At 38.5% G+C, this 18586-nt stretch overlaps 1 protein-coding gene across 1 annotated transcript in view; it reads left to right on the top strand.

The window, feature by feature from the left end:
- The window catches only part of PRTG (protogenin), an 85773-nt gene extending 67754 nt beyond the window's left edge, over window positions 1-18019 (top strand). Inside the window, exons 12-20 of the mRNA XM_065847692.2 lie at window positions 4-99; window positions 661-847; window positions 2541-2668; window positions 3438-3608; window positions 7194-7376; window positions 8572-8692; window positions 9581-9746; window positions 10740-10844; window positions 11930-18019. Of these exons, the coding sequence (XP_065703764.2) occupies window positions 4-99; window positions 661-847; window positions 2541-2668; window positions 3438-3608; window positions 7194-7376; window positions 8572-8692; window positions 9581-9746; window positions 10740-10844; window positions 11930-12328 (1556 nt within the window). The 3' untranslated portion in view covers window positions 12329-18019. The remainder of the gene's footprint in view (window positions 1-3; window positions 100-660; window positions 848-2540; window positions 2669-3437; window positions 3609-7193; window positions 7377-8571; window positions 8693-9580; window positions 9747-10739; window positions 10845-11929) is intronic.
- The last annotated feature ends 567 nt before the right edge of the window (window positions 18020-18586 follow it).

Here is an 18586-nt window from a genome sequence, read left to right on the forward strand (position 1 = left end):
CAGATCCTAGAAGGAAGTATCATGTGAGGCTGCTGGCATATAACAACATGGAAGAAGGTTATCAGGCAGACCAAACTGTCAGCACTCCAGGATGTGTCTGTAAGTGTTGTAGGTGCATGAAGAATTTATTAAGAGCTGAGCTGTTGTGCGATCCCAGCAGCTCTGTGTTTTTAACCTATAAATAATGAATTAATTCCGTGTAAAACAGAGAACCAGAAAGATCATATATCTGACAAAGACTTTCCTAGTCATCCGGCAACTCAGTCTCTTGTGTTCATGAACTGCAGCTGAGGAGACAAGGTAGCCACCAAGCACATTTTCTTCCCCTGTTGGGTTGTCTGCATCGTCTAACCAGTGATGTATCGTGTATCTTATGACAGACTTCTCTCTCATAAGATTTATCTCCCTTGTACCTGTTTGTAGTTTTGACTTGTTTTGTCTAAACAAGGGGGCCTACAGAAGGAATATATGACATGTATTGGGTTAGGAGGGATCCTTAATAGCTTGAGCCAGATTTCTGGGTCTGAATACCAGGTAGTGCTGGGCAGAGACAGATTTGAATCTAAACCTGTGGGCTCAGACCCATCTCTTAATCTTGACAGTATCTGTATACAGTTTGTTAAATAATCCATGCTCCTTTTTTTTTTTTTTTTTAAACAGCTGTCCGTGATCGCATGGTGCCACCGCCGCCACCCCCGCACCACCTCTATGCCAAAGCTAACACTTCATCTTCTATCTACCTTCACTGGGGAAAGCCCGCCTTTACATCTGCGCAAGTCATTAACTACACAATCCGCTGCAACCCAGTGGGGCTGCAGAATGCTTCTCTGGTTCTCTACCTTCAAACGTGAGTGTAGCACTAATAATGACTCTTGGTTTCCCATTTACAGATCCTTCCCACTCAATTGCTACTCTTCCTGCCCTCTCTTAATTGCCTTTTACTGTAACAACTTTTATCTCCCTTAGATGACTGTGTGTTTTGCTCAGTGACTGCTAGTTCTGTTTTTTGGGTTATTTATGTTGTGTTCATAGAATGGCTTCATTTTCTACCTGTGTTGAATCCCTGGACAAGTTCTTGAATTTTTAATGGCTTTCTAGCTGTCTAAGTTGAATTTAATCTTAAGCTCTTGTTCCATCAAACAAAAAAGATTACCTATTTTATAGATTGCATTTTTGGGCTAGGATGGGACTTGATCCAGTGTCTGAATTTAAGACTGGAAACAAGAATTTTTGATTTTTGAGGGGTTGAGCATGTTATTGTGGGAATGCCACGTTCCTGAGTGTGTGGCGCTCTGCCAGGAGAAAGCTGAGTGGGAACTACAGCTTGCTTTTCAGAGAAGCAAGACATGAGCCACAGAATGGTAGAACACGGAAGAAATTCTGCCTGGGTGTTGGGGTTCAACTCTCTGCCCAGGTGGTATTGGGAGTAGAAGACTTTGCTCCGTTGCAACCACCTGTGCTGGGGGCCATGGTGCTGTTGAGGGAATCCATGTGTGTGTAGCTCCCTCAATACTTGGGTTTACTCAAGCCTTCTAAATAAGAAAAATGCTGCCTTAAAAGATAGTTTCCATCGTAATATTGATGGTTTTCTCTTCAAAGAACACCTCCCCTGCTGTATAACTCCTGACTTAATGATTAGACACAGTATAATCACCATGTAAAATCCTTAGCATGCAATATGGAGCATAGCAATGAATGCTGCTTTTTGTGATAGGATGAAACCATTGCTAATATTGGTGACTGCCTTTGCAATGTGGAAGATGAAAATACTAAATGAGATTTAATAAAGCAATATCTGTAGACTAATGCTATTTTAAACTGAGATTTGATCTTGACTTGGGTATTATCACCTGGAATTTCCCCATGCCCCCAGAATCAAAACAAAGCAGAATGTCTACAATTGATTTTGTGATTAAATAGTAAATTGCAGTATTACAATTAATATAATAAATTTTTGCAATTAATAAATTGCCAAATATGACTACAAGATGAGTAGGGAACATTAATATTCTACAGAGAGCCTCTAAACATGAGGTGATGGAGGCCAGAAATGGAAGTTGTGCATATAGCCTTTGTCTGTTCTGGGGACCGAGAATCAGATCCAGGAAAAGCTGATGCAGCCAACAGCATGTGCCTTTTCAGCTGTGGTGCTGGTTGTGGTTTAAGTGTTACTCCAGCTTGAAGCATAGTGTCCTATGGATAGATGTGGAAAGAGCTGAGTTTAGGATACCTACTGGTGATCTGGGAAATAATATTCTTGGACTTGCTTGTGCATCAGTTTCCCAAATAATCTTTATAAAAACTTGAGCTCAAGTCAACTGACAGCAGATATAATATCCTCCCAAGTGCTCCAGTGTTCGTACAATTACATTTTCAGGTAGACAGCGTGGATTGACCACGTGTCTGGACTTGAATTGATTTGTCGTGTGTTGAACTGACAGTGAGAATCTACACACAGTGACTAAGAGATATCATTTGAATTTTTGGATCTTCAAGTCAACTGCTGCTGTTAAATTAGTTTTATTCCTTCATCTGTACAGGTCAGAGACTCACATGTTAGTTCAAGGTCTTGAGCCAAAAACCATGTATGAATTTGCAGTTCGGCTGCATGTGGACCAGCTCTCCAGTCCCTGGAGTCCGGTAGTCTACCATACAACCCTTCCAGAAGGTAGGGTACCAGGAGAGGACCACGTGGTTCTGAAAAAAAACTCTGTAAACCAAATGGCCTGAAAAAAATGTTTATTAATTTTAACTGTTTGTGGGAGACAGAAATACTTTCCTCTGAAATACAGATATTGCTGCTTTCGGTGAGAGAAAAATACTGTCAGGAAAATCCATGTTTTGGAACTGTGAAATTCTTTTTCAAAATCTACCCAAAACCAACAATGCCTTTTATGTAAAATGTGATATACTTACACCATTAGAAACTACTGAATGAAATTAACTTGAATAAGAATTTTAAAATATGCATTGAAAAGACAGGACTGATTCATAGATATTATGGAAACATATTTTAAATCCCAGAAATTTTAGAAACCATAAGAATATTAAACATATCCTGCCCTAGCTGCTGGTTTACTTTTCTGTCAGCTTGGTCAGTGAAAATCAAAAACTTCAGTTTAATGTTCTCAGCATTGCAGCCTTTGGGATGTACCTGTTTGCGGGGTAATTATGCGATTTTTTTTTTTTGTCAGTAGCAGTTTCCTTTTGGAATTGAAGGAAAAAGATGAAGTTTGCTTTTACAAGATCTAAGCTATTTGCCAGATCAGAGTTAACAGGAGAGTTTCTCTTGAGGAGCAGTGAGCATGTGTTTATTTATATGTTGTTTATCTGGGATGTAGCGGTAGTCATTAGGTCTGCTCATCAGTTTCTTTCTGAGCAATTTAATTGCTTGTAAATTAGGTTATCCTAATAGCATTGTGTTACTGTTCTCACAGCACCGTCTGGCCCTCCAGTAGGAGTGAAGGTGACTTTGATAGAGGATGATACAGCTTTGGTTTCCTGGAAACCACCTGATGGTCCTGAAACAGTTGTTACACGATATACCATCCTCTATGCATCCAGGAAGTCTTGGATCGCTGGGGAATGGCAAGTGTTGCACAGAGAAGGTAAATGAAAATTATAAACCTATGAACCAGACAATGATGCTACTTATAAGATGCTTTGTTACTTTCAGCTCCCTTGGACTACAAGAAGAAAGAAATTAATACAAATTTTCACATAAAAGTTACGATTAGTTTAGAAATATTCCCATGGTTGTGATGAAAATGTATTAAAACCCAACTAATACTTAGAAGGTGAGAGGGGAGGGGCTGTCTGTTTTTTGGAGCTCAATGTGTGCATGTGAACCAAAATGTCTCATAAATCAGTTATATCCATCTTAGTTCTGTTGCAACCATGCTTGTGATGGTTTTATTTTGTAAATGCATTCTTTCAAATCTGAAGTCTCTGAGATGCCTCGCTCTCCAGAAATAAATTTATAAACATGTCTGTGTAGGTTTCTATTTTTATTTTGGTCACTGCCCATCCAGTTAGCTCAGTTTGCTTAATGATCTTTCCTCTACCCCCAGTAAATTGCTCTGCATATTCAATTTAACTCTCTGGCTCTACTCTGCTGCTGAGCCCTGGCTGGCTAATCTAGCAGTAACTCAGGTAGAGTGATAGGAACAGCAGTCACATCTTTGTGATTAGATGCAAATAACCCTATGTTTTTTTATAGGCACTTTCCAGAATAATACTATGATTTGAAGAGGTGCATCAAGAACAGCTTTATACTATAGCCAGAAAAAAGCAAAAAGGCATTTATGGTTCAGTTGGTATTCAAAACAGAGAGAGGCAGTTCAGAATAGATAATGTTCTAAACATATATTAAACTAGAGAGGGAAGCTCAGTGTTGCAGAGAAAAGTCATGTGCTTGAGTAGCTTATTTAAGAGGATTGCCCAGGAAGAGTTACTATTTTGTTGTTCCAAGTTATTCTGTGGCTGAGAGCTTGGTTGTCAACAGAGAGTGAGGCTTTACATTTTAGGTGTACAAAATTCATAAAGCTTAATGAGTGCACTCACAGTGGACAATTTGCTCTACCATCAGTGAGAGTGAACTGTTGTAGTTCAAACATGGTGGTTGTTGGTGCTGCTTCTGAAGAGAGGACCAAGGACCAACAGCCATCTTGAAAGGTGCCAGTGCCACTTTGTCTTTGCTGGAGCAGAATGGTATTTGTTGGGCTGGCCTCAAATAGAATGGTCAACTGTGATGAAGTGACTACTCATCTTAAGAAAAATATGTGAAAAATAACTGGTCTGAAATATCAATGAGGTCTAACTATAGGGGAAAGATTGAGCCCATGTTTTTTTCACTATTAGAACTGTTGAAAGAACCAGTGGTATAAAGATGTCTCATTAAATTGTTGAAAGAAACAATGATGTAAAGTTGTAATATTAACGGACAAATTTAATATTAATTTTTACTCACTAAAAACCCAGCAGATTTAAATACACAGACAGCTTATATATGAAGAATACATCTTGACATTTTGCTGATGAAACACTGTATTTGTTGTATGTGGCTGAATTGCTTTCAGGTATATACTTAAGCTCAGCCATGACTGTGAAACTGAACCTTGTCTCAAATAGTATTTTACCGTAGATATTTTGAATGAAGGGCTGGCGATGACAGTAAACGTTTTCATGCGTTCCCAAGTGAAAGTGTTGGGGGGATTGAGCAAATGGACAGCTGTAAATCTCAGTGTATTACTATGTCCATTAATGTTAGAGTCACTAATTTTGTATTTTGACAGAAATGTTAGGGTTTGAGATGTGGCATAAAATCTGGGCATCCTGACACATTAGGACAGTCTGTAATGCTCTTAGTTAAAGTAGAAATGAAAAGGCCTGTGAAAGAAAATTAGTAGGTAGATGTAAAATTGGGCAAATACTGTGATAGTCCCATGACAGTCCTTTGATAGCTAATTTGAGGTAGAAGCAGGGTTTGGGGGTTTTAATGCATTTATTCCAATAAGATCAGCTAACCCTATGCAATAAATCGCCTTCTCTTGCTTGATACTAAACTTGTACAGAAGATTTATGAAATCTTAACCCCATTCCTTTCCCATACCTCCAAAGACACCCCCCAATAAAAACAAACAAACAAACAAACCAAAACCAACACCACCACCAGCAAACCAAGGCAAAAAAACCCCACAAACTGATCCTACCCCCACCTATAAAAGCCCTAGCATGGGCTTTAGCTTATGCATGAAAGTTTCTACCAATCCACCAACCAAAAAAACTAAACCCTGTAATTTGACTGAGCTTGTGATAGCCATGGCAGAATTAGAAAATGCTTGTTGCTCATTTGTGATGTATCTTCCAGCCACCACCCCCCTTTTCCCTAGTTCTCTTCAAGTGGATCAGAAGTTACAGCCTTTACACACTTGGTGTGCAGTAAATCAGTACAAAGTGCTTACTTGGCTTTAGCAATGCAGCAGATTTGAAAGGAACTGGTGGGAGAGAGCCTGTAATATCGGAAGGTGACCTTTCACCCTTGCTGGTGCTAAGCATTACAGCTCATTTGGTTACAGATACCTCACATTTTACTTCAAATGGGTGTTTTTTATGGAAGAACTGAAATAGCTTTTGAAGTAGCTTCCCTTTTGGCAAATGTATAATACTTTCTGTGAACACGACCCTATATTTTATACGCTCCCATGATACTATAAATTCTGACTTCTGAAACTGATTTGAAAGGTTGAAATTTAGACTTAAATCTGAGAAGGTGAATGGAATATGTGAAAGAGAACAAGGGACAGATTTGGTCCTGTAACTGCCACTATTTAGGGAAAGAAAGGCAGTAGATTTCTGTGGTAGGAACAAATACAGGCATCTTAGAAAGGAACTGAATTTTAAGCAACAGTCTGCAGTCCTTGGACAGGCAAAGCTCTCATTGACTTTAATAGGAGTTTTGCCTATCGAAGGATGATGCCAGTGAATCCTATTTATATTCTTAATCTGTTTTTCCTGCCTCCAGGGACTTTAGGAAATGAATCCTTAACATGTGAGAAAGACATTTTTCTGTAATATTTTTAGTAGCACAGCTTAGATGCACAGTAATCAAGGAAGCCTATGCCGATCTTAATAGGGTTTAATTTTATTTTTTAAAGTACTATAATGTGCTGTTCCCAATCTGTCGTGTTCATTTAACCAACTAGACTGCAATTTGATAAACTGAACCTGAATTATTTTGTTATGACAATTTTCATTCACGGTACAGTGGATGTAGGAGAGGGGCATAGATTAGCGTGTGAGAGAGGTCTAACATTTTCTCTGCCTGGAAGTCTGTTTAATGTTTGGAGCATCTCCTTACAGGTGCAATCACAACATAAAAGCTGAAATGCAGCTAGTGCTAAATTTAGGATTAGTGTGCTGTGTATCGTAGCAAATACTTTACTCTTGGTTTCGAACTATATTGGCACCTCACAGCGTGCTGTGTTCGGGCAGTATGGAGAGAAAAGACAAAAGGGATGAGCAAGCAACCCTGGTGTTTGGTCAGTACCCTGTATGTGCAGGTTAGAATGTACAGAAGTGACTGCAGTCCTCAAACAAGATTTAGAGATGGTATTGGAAAGAAAGTGTAGGCCCTAATGTCTAAATCCCACAGATTTTGTATAACTGGAACTGTGTATCTAATCTTTTCATAGGAGCAATGACCATGGCTTTGCTGGAAAACCTTGTAGCGGGAAATGTCTACTTGGTCAAAATAGCAGCTTCCAATGAAGTGGGAGAAGGACCCTTCTCAAATGCGGTAGAACTTGCTGTCCTGCCAAAGGAGACATCGGAGTCTAATCAGAGACCTAAACGCTTGGATTCAGGAGCTTCCACAAGTCAGTAGCAATGTTTTGATTACCGCTGTCACAAGTATGAGGAAAAAAGATCCCTGTTTGGTTTAGCTGATTAAGCTTTCTGAGTAAACCATTCTGCTTTATGTGAGGCAATCATTACAGTGTAGTGTTTTCTTCTACATGAAACCATTATGGAATTTTTCTCTCTGTTCAACTCAGAACTGGTTTTAAGTCTTTTGCTCAGAAGATGGAAGTTTGACTTTCAAATGAGCATATGTAACTGGTTTGAGTTTTACATCATACCAACTTTGCAGCCACTGTTTTAAGGCACTTCCTTTAAGTCCTTTATTTTGCTTGAGATACCAGTAGCACTGGATCAGTTAGAACCAGACAGCCCAGCAGGGAGATGGCATCTCAAATCTATTGAAATATGCTGGTTCCTGGTATTCCAGCAACCCATATAAACCTGTCAGGCAGTGATATACCAGCATATTTTTTCACCAAAGAAGTCAGCCCCACCTGCAGCTCTTTGGGGAACACTATGTGCTCCCTTGTGGAAATTAAGGTAACATCAGTAGTTTCTCTGTATAAGAATGGAGGAACACATTATCTTTGTCTGATGTAGAAGAGCATTTATCTTGGTGACTTGTTACAGATTTTAAATTTGGGGAGACAAGAGCTAGTAATTATTCAGATACATGAACCTTTTAACCTTTCCTTGTTGCTACACATTTAATCGTGATTGAAACACAGGGATTTTTCTTGCTTAGGTTTTCTCCCTCCCTGGTATGCAGCTGTATTTTAGGCCTGAATAAGCAAATAGAGTCACACTCTCAGGATTATGTTAACAGACATATGATATCAAAGCATAAACCAAAGTGAACCCTCCTAGGTAACAGTGGATAGACTTCTCCGAGCCTTTTCCCTTTGTTGTCTGGTAGCACCCTGTAAGGAAGGTATTAGAAAGAGCTCTTCTGTTCCATGTTGTAGGTCACCAAAGCCGCTGGGGTGTGGGACAGTCTTTCCCATCCCATACCATAAATGCATACTCTCCTGTTTGATCTACAAATTTTATTTTCAAAAGTGTCAAAATGTATGACAGAGAAGGTCTGGAAATCTCATTCAAAGGAAGCATTTGCCTCTGTGGTTATGACTGTAACCCTATTTATTTCCTGACAGGGAGCAGCACGTAACTCTTCATATTTACTGAGCCTTTCTATGTTCTTTTTTGCTATAGCTTATTCTGACTACTACCATCTGGACCAGAAATCAATGACTGGCATTGTTGTTGGGGTTTGCATAGCCTTGACCTGCATCCTTATCTGCATCCTGATCTTAATTTATCGCAGTAAAGCCAGGTATGTTTATGTTCTTCAAGACTGAGCACTGATTCTTGGGACATGCCTTCTTCTCCAAGAGTGCTAAGTTCTCTGAAGTATTCTGTCTCTTCACCTATTCCTACCAGCAGTGAAAACAAAGCACTTTGTTGGCTCTTCTTAATCTACCCAAGTCCCTTCTCCAGTGAAAAGAAGGAAGAACCCACAGAGTGAGTCAGTGGTGCTTTGACAACTAAGTATGAGGCATGTTTCCAAATGAAAAAAAACCTTTTGAGTCAGATCAGCATGCTGCTTTACATCATCTGCTCCTCCTGCTTAACCCTTCAGCCTGCCCAGACCTGGTTTGCAAGGCTTTAATCCTCTGGTGTTGCTGGACAAGGGGAACTCTGACATAAAGCAGTTCTATAATACAGTTTCTTTGCAGTGGTGCAAGTCACCATCTGTCTGTCTTGATATCCACTGCTATTGGGCAAAACTGGCCCAGTGACTCTGCCCATAACTTTGGGATCAGAACAAATGTAAGTTCCTTGAAATAATAAATTTTAGTAACAGTGGCATGTTAGCATACATGCAGAAAAAAAAAACATGGATTGGGAGAGAGAGTCTCTGTGTAGCATGGTAGAAATGTCTTAATATTATTACTGGTTACTTCCTCTAAGTAATAGCACTAATCATGACAATTCCTTTCTGCACATAAGCTTGTAGCCTCCTGTATATGGTGAACTGGAAGCAGATGTTATTTTTATCACGAGCAATAACATCTAAGTTCCGGGAGTTAGGAGTATCATATAATAAAATGTAAATGCCTAGAATATACCAATATTATTTGGTTAATAATAGCTTTAAAGTTTATCCTGGATTTTTTAATATTTTCTTCCTGTGGGTCAATTCCTGTTTATCATTGTGCAGGAAAACATCTGCTCCTAAACCTGTGCAGCAAAGCACTGACCAGCTGTCACATGCCAGCATCTCATTAGCCAGTGCTAATGAGGTGGAGAAGAGTACTGAAGGAATTGCAGAGAATGAAGAATCCTTATTGCCAATGATAGTGGGAAACAGCTTCATCGATGCTAAGGTACTGTGAGCTTTACTCACTCCCAAAACAGAAATCTTTCTTTAGAATTCATTGCTATAACATCTGAGTCCTTATCCAGAGTAAAATATGTACACTGCAGATCCACAGTAGGATTTTCTAAATGGGACAAGCACAAGCTCGGCAATCCAGGGCCAAAGTTTCAAGACTCATCTTAAAGTTCAGCTGGAGATCTGATTCAGTGCACTTGTCTTGCACTGTACTCTGCAGATTGCAGAGTTTGGCTCTGGCACAGTACCAAGCAATTAAAAGCTCCATAGACTTAGGGCTATTAGGTGACCTCTGCTAGTCCAAGGAGATAGGTGAGAGGGTCCTTGTCAGCACCTGGTTCAGTAAACATCTGTGCACAATCCAGTCAAGAGTGACATTTAGCAGATATTAAAGAAAATACTGTTTTTCTGCATATGTACTAGTAAGACAATGTTACATTTAAAAACTCTAATTTGGTCAAATTATCAATTGAACTAGATGGCAGGATGGATCAGTGGATGTGTAGAATCTTACAGTCCAGGAGTCCAGTGTGACAAAATCACACTGGCCCTACTTTCACATGCAGACACACTGATTTAAAGTGTATTCTGTACACACTGCAAACTTGAGTGGAGCTGCTTCCTGAGGATACATGCAAGAGCTGGGAGATGGAAATGGATCCCAGTACAGGCACAGACACTATGTCTGTGAATGGTCACATTCAAAGTAGTAGAGCAAGAGCAGTGGCTGGAATATTTTGCTGTGTTTATGCAGCATTAGAGCTGTTGGATGTGGCCTGTGGGCTTGCCAGATTCAGTGGATCTGGTATTGACTTGTCTTGAGCAATAGATGAATACCAGACCACAAAAACATGACTGAGCACTGCGACTTAATCTGTCTTCCTTTTCAGTATGGAGCCAATATGTAGGAATAGAAAAATATTTTCAAATGTCGTAGAAATTTAGTTTGTTAAAATAAATGTCTGTGTGTCTCCCACTCTTGTAGGGGGGATCTGATCTGATTATTAATAGCTATGGGCCTGTCACAAAGGCTAACTGCAAGAAAAGGTGGCTGTTCTTCCAAGATACTAAGAAGGCAAAGACTGAGGAGGTAATTGCTCTGATGGGCAGAGATGCACAATCTTTACTGTAATACATTGGCAAAGGAAGATGCATAGTTGCCTGTTTATGGAAAAGCATAGTTAGTAGTCTAAGTTTTAATTGGATGGTTTTAGTTGTGTTAAGGTTGATGGTGTTCTACCTTGTACTGAAGTCTTACAGAAGTTTCATTGTCTGTCCCAAGTTGCCAGATATTGTAACTCTTCAGAGTGAACTGGTTGGCTTCTTGCCAGTGCCCTTTTAGCTGTGAGCAAAAGGATTTCTGTGTACTGGATTTATGCATAGCATCTACAGTGACTTTGTATAAACATAAATACAGATTAATTATCTATTTATAAATAAAAATTAAAATAGTATCCTCCTACTCTGACAGCTAAAACTTTGTTTGCTGAAGAGAAACCAAAAGAGGAAAATTAAATGATTTACCCAAATTACTTACTGAAGAAACTGAGAATCTGAGTAGAACTGTCTGGCTTCTGAAATTATTGTTCTGGACACATTTGCTGGTTGGACGAGAAAAATAACAGTTTAAAACTGAAGTGTTAAACCAAATCCTGAACATTATCATGCAAATTCACACCTACAGGTCATCTAACTAATGATTATTGAATTGTAACTCATATTGTGCTCTTATGTGTTTAAGGAATAGAAAGTCTTGATATCCATGTTGTGAATTCATATTCCAAAATATTTCCAGAAACAGCTGCATATTTCTGATGCCTGTATAAGCAAAATATTTGCTATCACCCTCGGAATAATTCTTAAAGAATATGTTTGAAGGGAAGAGAGAGACCTCTATCAAGTATGTTTTTAAAATACCATTTAGGTCTCTCCAGTGAAATCATTCTTGATTAGCCATGCTTAGGTAGAAGGGATTATTTCATCTATTATGGAAAAGTATGAGCAAGACTTGAGATTGATTCTTTTTAACCTCCTATAGGAAAGCGCGGACTGTTTCAAGCCAGTGCTGTTGTAGGCACTCTGGTGAAATAGGAGATAGGAAATGCAGTAAAAATTCAAATTATGGCTGAGCTTTTCAGAGGCTGAGCAACCTTTTTCTCTCTGCTTTTTATATAGCCTCAGAGAAGATTTGCCCGGGCGGTGTGTCTGTATCAGCCAGGCACCACTGTGCTGATCGGTGAGGATGGCTCCCCCAGCTCTCCTGGCCAGCAGTCCAGTTTCCAGGTGCCTTTCAGTATTACTGCTGATACAGAGCATTCGGCAAACAGCGAAGGAAGCCACGGGACTGGTGACTCTGGAAGATTTTCCCATGAATCCAATGATGAGATACACCTCTCCTCTGTCACAAGTGACACACCTCCCACCACCAGTCCTTTCGTAAGCAGTGACTTGGGTACAAACATGATAAGCCCTGCCATAAGTAACTGCACAGAGTCTCCTCTGCCAGTCGCTGCTGACCAGACTCCTACCTCACCTCTTCAGATACACTCTGCAGTGCAAAACTGCCATCCTTAGGGCCACGCCAGACATTCTAGCAGTGTATGTCTGTTCGAAGGACAATGAACAGGGAGCCAAAGTTCTATTGTGGAAAGCCTGACCAATGTAGCAGGTGATCCTGTATTTCTGTTGAATGTTTGTTTTGGTTGGTTTTGATTTTTTTGTTTTTGTTTCTTTAACTCATTTTGAATGTTCAGTGGTCAACAAATGTGAAAGGACAGTGAAAATTTCTGACTAAAGTTAAAAATGTCACTGGAGCAAAGGGAAGGCTGTTGGCCCTTTTGCTGACTATCTACCTCAGTTTGCCGAGAGGTGAACTCTGAATGATGACTGCTTTACCTCATTTGTGTTCTAGTTGGTCTCAGCTATGGAACTGATGATACTTCCTAGTAGTGTTGTTTTATTTTGAGTTTCTTTTTTTCTTTTTTTTTTTTTTTAATTTTCAGTTGTGTGTAGAATATATGTGTGTTGTGTGTGCACCTGTGTGCACTCAGTGATCAGGGAGTTGTATAGGTAGGTGAACAAGATTGTTTAGCTGAAGCTCTGTCTTTAAAAAGAAGGAAACCTCAGAGTATAAAAAGTAATGATTGAATGTGGTTGACATAGAGAATGTTAAAAACTGGAAAAGTGGAGTTGGTGCTTCCACATATACAGCCACATGAAATTTCTGGTACCTCTCATAACCCCAGTAAGCCTAGGACAGTGCCTTTCCCCCAGAAACTTGTGCCAGCAACTGCTGACAGGATGTATGCTATATCCTTAGGGCTCTGGGACGTTCTTCACAGTGACAAATGTTGCCCCTTTATTGACAGTTAATGCTAAAAAGCATGGCAAAATGAAGAAGTATTCAGCATTTCCAGTTTGGCTCTGCCCGAGAGTCACAGAATAGAGTATAATGCTGAGTGTTCCAGTATCACAGTACTTCTGAGCAATGGTGCCTTGCATTATATATTATGAAATTACTGATTTGCCTTATGCCTTTTTAGTATTCATAAAGTTGCTTTGGAGTACAGAAAGATGCCTTAAATGCTTCTTAGATGTTCTAAATAAACTATATAATGAGTTTATAATTCATTTTTACCCAGCTTTGAGTGCTGATAAGCACTGCTAGCATCCAGTATGTCTCAGAGCTGTGGTTTGGATGCAGCCTTGCTCCTTGCCTTCACCTAGTGTGCTGTTAGCCAGGAATTTTAGCTCAAGGAGTGACTTTACCCACATGCCAATCTAAAACTCTGATTAGGCTACCATGAGAAATAAAAAAGCCAGAGCTTTAGTTGAAGAGTCTGTTGAAAGAGGTGAGTACTGCTACTGCCTTGAAACCATGCAATTCCTGTTTTATACTACCTCCTTTAAAAGTTAGTCTAGTGTATTTTGGGGTTGGTTGTTGTTGTTGTTTTTTCCTGTACTCAGGGAACAGTTTATTACTTTTGAGCTGCCTCACAGAAGCGTGGAGCAAACTGACAGGGTATGATGTTTTGTTTGTTTTAATAGGAGAGAGGGAGGAGGTTGGAATCACCCAATGTTATAAGCTTGCCTGTATCTATTAATATATCTAGTCTTCTTCTCCATCCACTCCTCCTCTCCCCCTATTTTACTTCAAAATAAGAAAGAAAAAAGAAAGAAAAAAAAAACCAGACATATGTTTTTACTTAAAAAAAAAGAGTTGAAAAATGTGCTGTTGTGAAGAAGCAACCATAGGAACTCCTGGCTCTATTGAGGTCTGTCAGAACTCCCACTGGCCTTAGTGGGGCCAAGATGTCACCCTTAAGGTAGCCAGGTTGACTTGTGTGTTGTTCCTCCTGGATCACAATGCAGTCAGAAGCCGTCAGTAAGCCCTGCTGTTATGTCTGTTTGTGTTGATGAATCAGCCTCTAGTTACTGTAGTTCTTTACCTTGTAACTGCTGGTTCCAAACCAAACAGTACACATTCACCAGTTTATAACAGTGTTGACTCAAATGCTTTAAAAATAATCTTATACCAAAGACTTTTCTGTAGAAGAGCAGGAAGCTGCATACTGTCAAAAAATAATGGAACTAGTTAAAAACTATAGGTTTGAAAAGCTGAATACGTTTTAATCTGCAAGTAGTTACTAACAAAAAACAATAGGGCTTCTGGATTGTAGTAGTTGATTGCATAGATGAGTTGTATGCTTCTACAATTTTAACTACCTTCTTGTTACAACAGCCTTTAAAGAAAGTTATAATAATACCAGCAGATATCTCCAAAGACTTGGAAGCGTAATTTTTTTCTCCAGCATGTAGCTGATCAACAATACAGTATTAAAATATTTTTTGAACAGTTTTTTATCTACTTGCTGAAGAAAAAGAAAACCTTTTCACCAAAGATTTATTTTTGGTCTCATCAGGAAAAATGTTTAGTGTACAGCAGAGTACTGTTTCTAGTTAGGTAAAGTGTGAATTAATCAAACTAGAGTAAGAATGTGTAACTGTAGCATGAAGTTTCACACTTCATCTTTCACAGTAGCCTCTTTTGTTAGTTTCATTCAGAAAGAGCTGATATGCATGGGGTAACTGTTTGCTTCTCCAAAGACTTATTTGCTGTAAGTACTGATAATCATATGTAATTTTAGGACCTTCATTACCAGCAAATACTTTAAATCCTAAACCTTTTCTTCCAGAGACCCGCACTGTAGCTTAACCCATGGATAATTTGAGAGAAACAGACTTCATATAAAAGTCATAAGTCTAATATAGATGCTCTAACTTCAATAGCTGAAGAGCTGAAAATACTCAGTGTATTAGAGAGCAGTGCATCCAGAACTGTATTCATCACTTTATGTTTTATTAAGGTACTTTTTATCAGCAAATAAAGAAAACCAAAGATATTTAAGGTTACCTCAGCATATAGGCAAACTTAGTTAGACATTAATTATTCTGTCTTTGTGTTTATGTTAACCAAATACATGTTTCTCCACAACCCAGTCTACGTTCATGTGCTTCCACTTACTTTGTCACATAGTCAAGATTACTACAGAACAAAAAATACATTGTCCTCAAAATTCACAGCCTATTACTAATATATCACAAGATTTTGTGAGAGAAAATTTGTCTTACAATTGAAAACTCCACCGATGTAAGCAAAGGAATCTCCAGAAAAATTGTGTAGAAATTGATACTGTTTCTGTTGAACTCAATAGCAGAATCAGTCCTTCATGATTGTAACAAAGCAAAATTGGGCTCAAAGTTTAAATGCTTCATATCCTTGAAGCCAAGACATGTAATTATAGCTGTGATATCACAGATATTTTCTTAAAAGTTTTTACTTGAGGAAATCAGCCTTTCAATATGTAAACTTTGTTCATTCCATTTGCCTAGAAAGAGCTGGCAGAACACAGCAGGCAGAATGGTTTCAAGTTTTCCAGTATGTTTTCTTGGTTATGTCTGTAGTAACTGGGTCCTGGAGAAAAAAATATCATTTTTAAATTATGAATTTAAGTGATTATGTTCTGGGAGATGAACATAAATGTGGGATTTAGTGTTACACTATGTGAATTGATTTTGTTTAAGTCTATTAAGAACTAAAGAGCCATGGCTGGTGTAATGAGTGCATATGTAACCCTTATAGAGGAAGTCTGAAAACTGGCTTATCATGCTCGTTGTGTTTCCAAGGAAGGACTCTGCCGCTCAATTGTGATAGCAATGCCTGTTCTGCAGGTCCAGGATCTAAAACCAAAGCTCAGTCTGCCCACAGTTACACTTGTGTCCTTCATATGTAACAAATAAGTACTCATCTTTCAGGAATTATGCGAGGGAATTGGGAATGAGTATGCTGGGTAGAACAGGCCCTGTCAATTGATTTTTTTTTTTTTTTTTTAGCTCTAGTTTTATAAGAGAAACTTGAAAAAATCTACATATCACTTTTAATAATTTCTTATATTAGCTGTGAATTTTGTGTATAACTTATGAGATTTTAACAGAAAAGATTGAGAGATTTCTTTACCTGTTTTAATTATTCTTCATAGTTCATTTCCTCTTTGGTTTTATTTGCTTGATTTAGACTATGAGCTAAATCTTGTTTGCCTTATTCCAAGCAGGGTCCTCCTCCTGTTTGTTTTTAAGACAATAAGAGAATTAATTTTTATTTTGGTTTGCATGGTCTGGACAGACTGAATCAGCTTTTTGTTTGTTTTTTAATTCTTCACAGTATTATTATTTTTAAAGGACAGCATTATTACATAGTTAAAACTCCCATTGGCAAATGGATTTTTGTGAGATAACAGGATACCGTACATCAGAGTTCCACTGCAAGTCTTCATGCATTCCAGTCTTAGCCTGTAGTAAATATTGAGTATTTCAAACCACTTTAGCTCTTTGTCATTGCAAACTAAGGCAACTTGAATGACTTAAAATTTGCTGCAACCTGAGCATACACAAGAATAGTTACTTTGGAATGCTGGGTCTCAGTACGATGTTACTCTGAGCAAATGTGTAAGCCCTAAGACCAGGAACTCTTGCTTATTTTATTTGTTACAGAATGAAGTTAATGAAGGGAAAAGTCCATCTTGTAACGTGGGCAATGTTGGTAGATCTTGTAGGGCATTCCATGTTTAGCCAAAAGTCTCATTTACACCAACTGAAGAGAGAGCTGCACAGGTGTAACTCTAGTGGTATTCACAGAAATCAGTTTACTGAAGTTGTTCTGGTAAAATGGAAAGCAGAATTACACCTAGTAATTGCTGAAGAGGTAGTTCTTACTTTGAACAATTGTTACACATTTACTAGTTGCTGCAGCTGCAGCTCTGCTAATACCAAGTGATTTCTAAAGTGAATGAATTTGCAGGAAATATGGAACGCCTCTCTATAATAACACAAATTAAAAATATATTATTTGTGTAACTGTATAATTTAGAGCATGTGTTTCACAGAGTATACTATTCTTCAATATAAAAGTCATAAACCAAATTGGTTTCTGTTAATAGAGGCCCTTATGAAAAGAATTCAGTTTTACTCAAATGCAAGTAAGTTTATTTTTTGAAATTCCTCTAGATTTACACTGAGACTGGTCCTAATTGACACAAAAGGGATGTAAATACATGCTTAAGATTTTGCTGTGTTGGGCGGTCTAGTTCCATTGTGAGCTGTGCTCCTTCTGGAAGTTTTCAGCTTTTTGTGGTTGCATATACCCACATTGCATCTGCCTGGTGTGTTTTCAGTAAAGACTGACTGTATATGAAAAACTGACTTATACAGATGTTGCTTTTGATTGTTTGGCTTTTGGGTTTTTTCAAAGTTGTGAATGAAGTGCCAGTGTAGGAGCCAGGTATGTATCTCATATTGTGGTGGTCTGGATCCTTTCACTCCATGTGCCATTTTCTTCCAAGGGCGGCAATGGCTGACTGGCTAATGGAGGATGGAGCTGAATTGGATTAATTTTATATTTGTCTCAGGGGATCAGCTCTGTGAATTCCATTGCATGAGGGAAGCTAATGTTTGCCCTGATTTGAATGTAACTTTTTAATGTCTTTTAAAAACTATTTTGTTTAATAATATGGATTTGTTTTTCTTTTTCTAGCATTCTAGTAAATATTACCTAGTGTGTTGGTTCATTTTTCCCCTCCAGGGTTGTTTATATACTTACCCCAAGGTCATGCCAAAAAGTAATAGAAGTTTAAATGCCAAATGTTTATGAAACTGCCGTCTAAATACTGATTGATTGCACAGTTGAAATAAAAGTTTTCCTTAGTAAAAGTGCTACTCGATAAATATTTTCTTTTCGGTGTCTCTGATGAGAGGTTCAAAACAGGGAAGATATAAATACAGTGCCTCCTTTTAGGCTGAGTGGCTAGGGAGGTGTTGGCCCTTAGTCATAAAAAGAGGTAGAGAGTAAATTGCACATGCCTTATCATTGAAATTCATAGAACTTTCTCAAATACGTATTAATGTATCATTTATGTACCTGGAATTATTTCCCACCTAAAAACTCCATCTGTGTCCCCCGACTGTCACCCATGCAAGGTCTCTGTTTTGGTTTATTTTCCTTGGGTGTGGGAGGTGTGGTTCTCAGCACAGTTCTTCTCACAAGTCTGGAAAGCTGTTGACAAACCTGCACTCCTGAGTTTTTTCCAAGCCTTTTTACACCTGCTAACTGCTGAACCTGGCGTTTCAGTGTATGACAAGACTATGAAAATGCAGTTGCTGTTGGTCAAAAGGCAAACTGCTGTTTTTACAAAGGACTACATTCTATATGAAAGTCAAGTTAAATTACCAAGGAAATTATCTTCTCAAGGGATTAAAAGGTTTCTATTGCTAGCAGGT

Source organism: Patagioenas fasciata, chromosome 12, assembly GCF_037038585.1.
Source record: "Patagioenas fasciata isolate bPatFas1 chromosome 12, bPatFas1.hap1, whole genome shotgun sequence".
In the NCBI taxonomy this organism is placed as follows: domain Eukaryota; kingdom Metazoa; phylum Chordata; class Aves; order Columbiformes; family Columbidae; genus Patagioenas; species Patagioenas fasciata.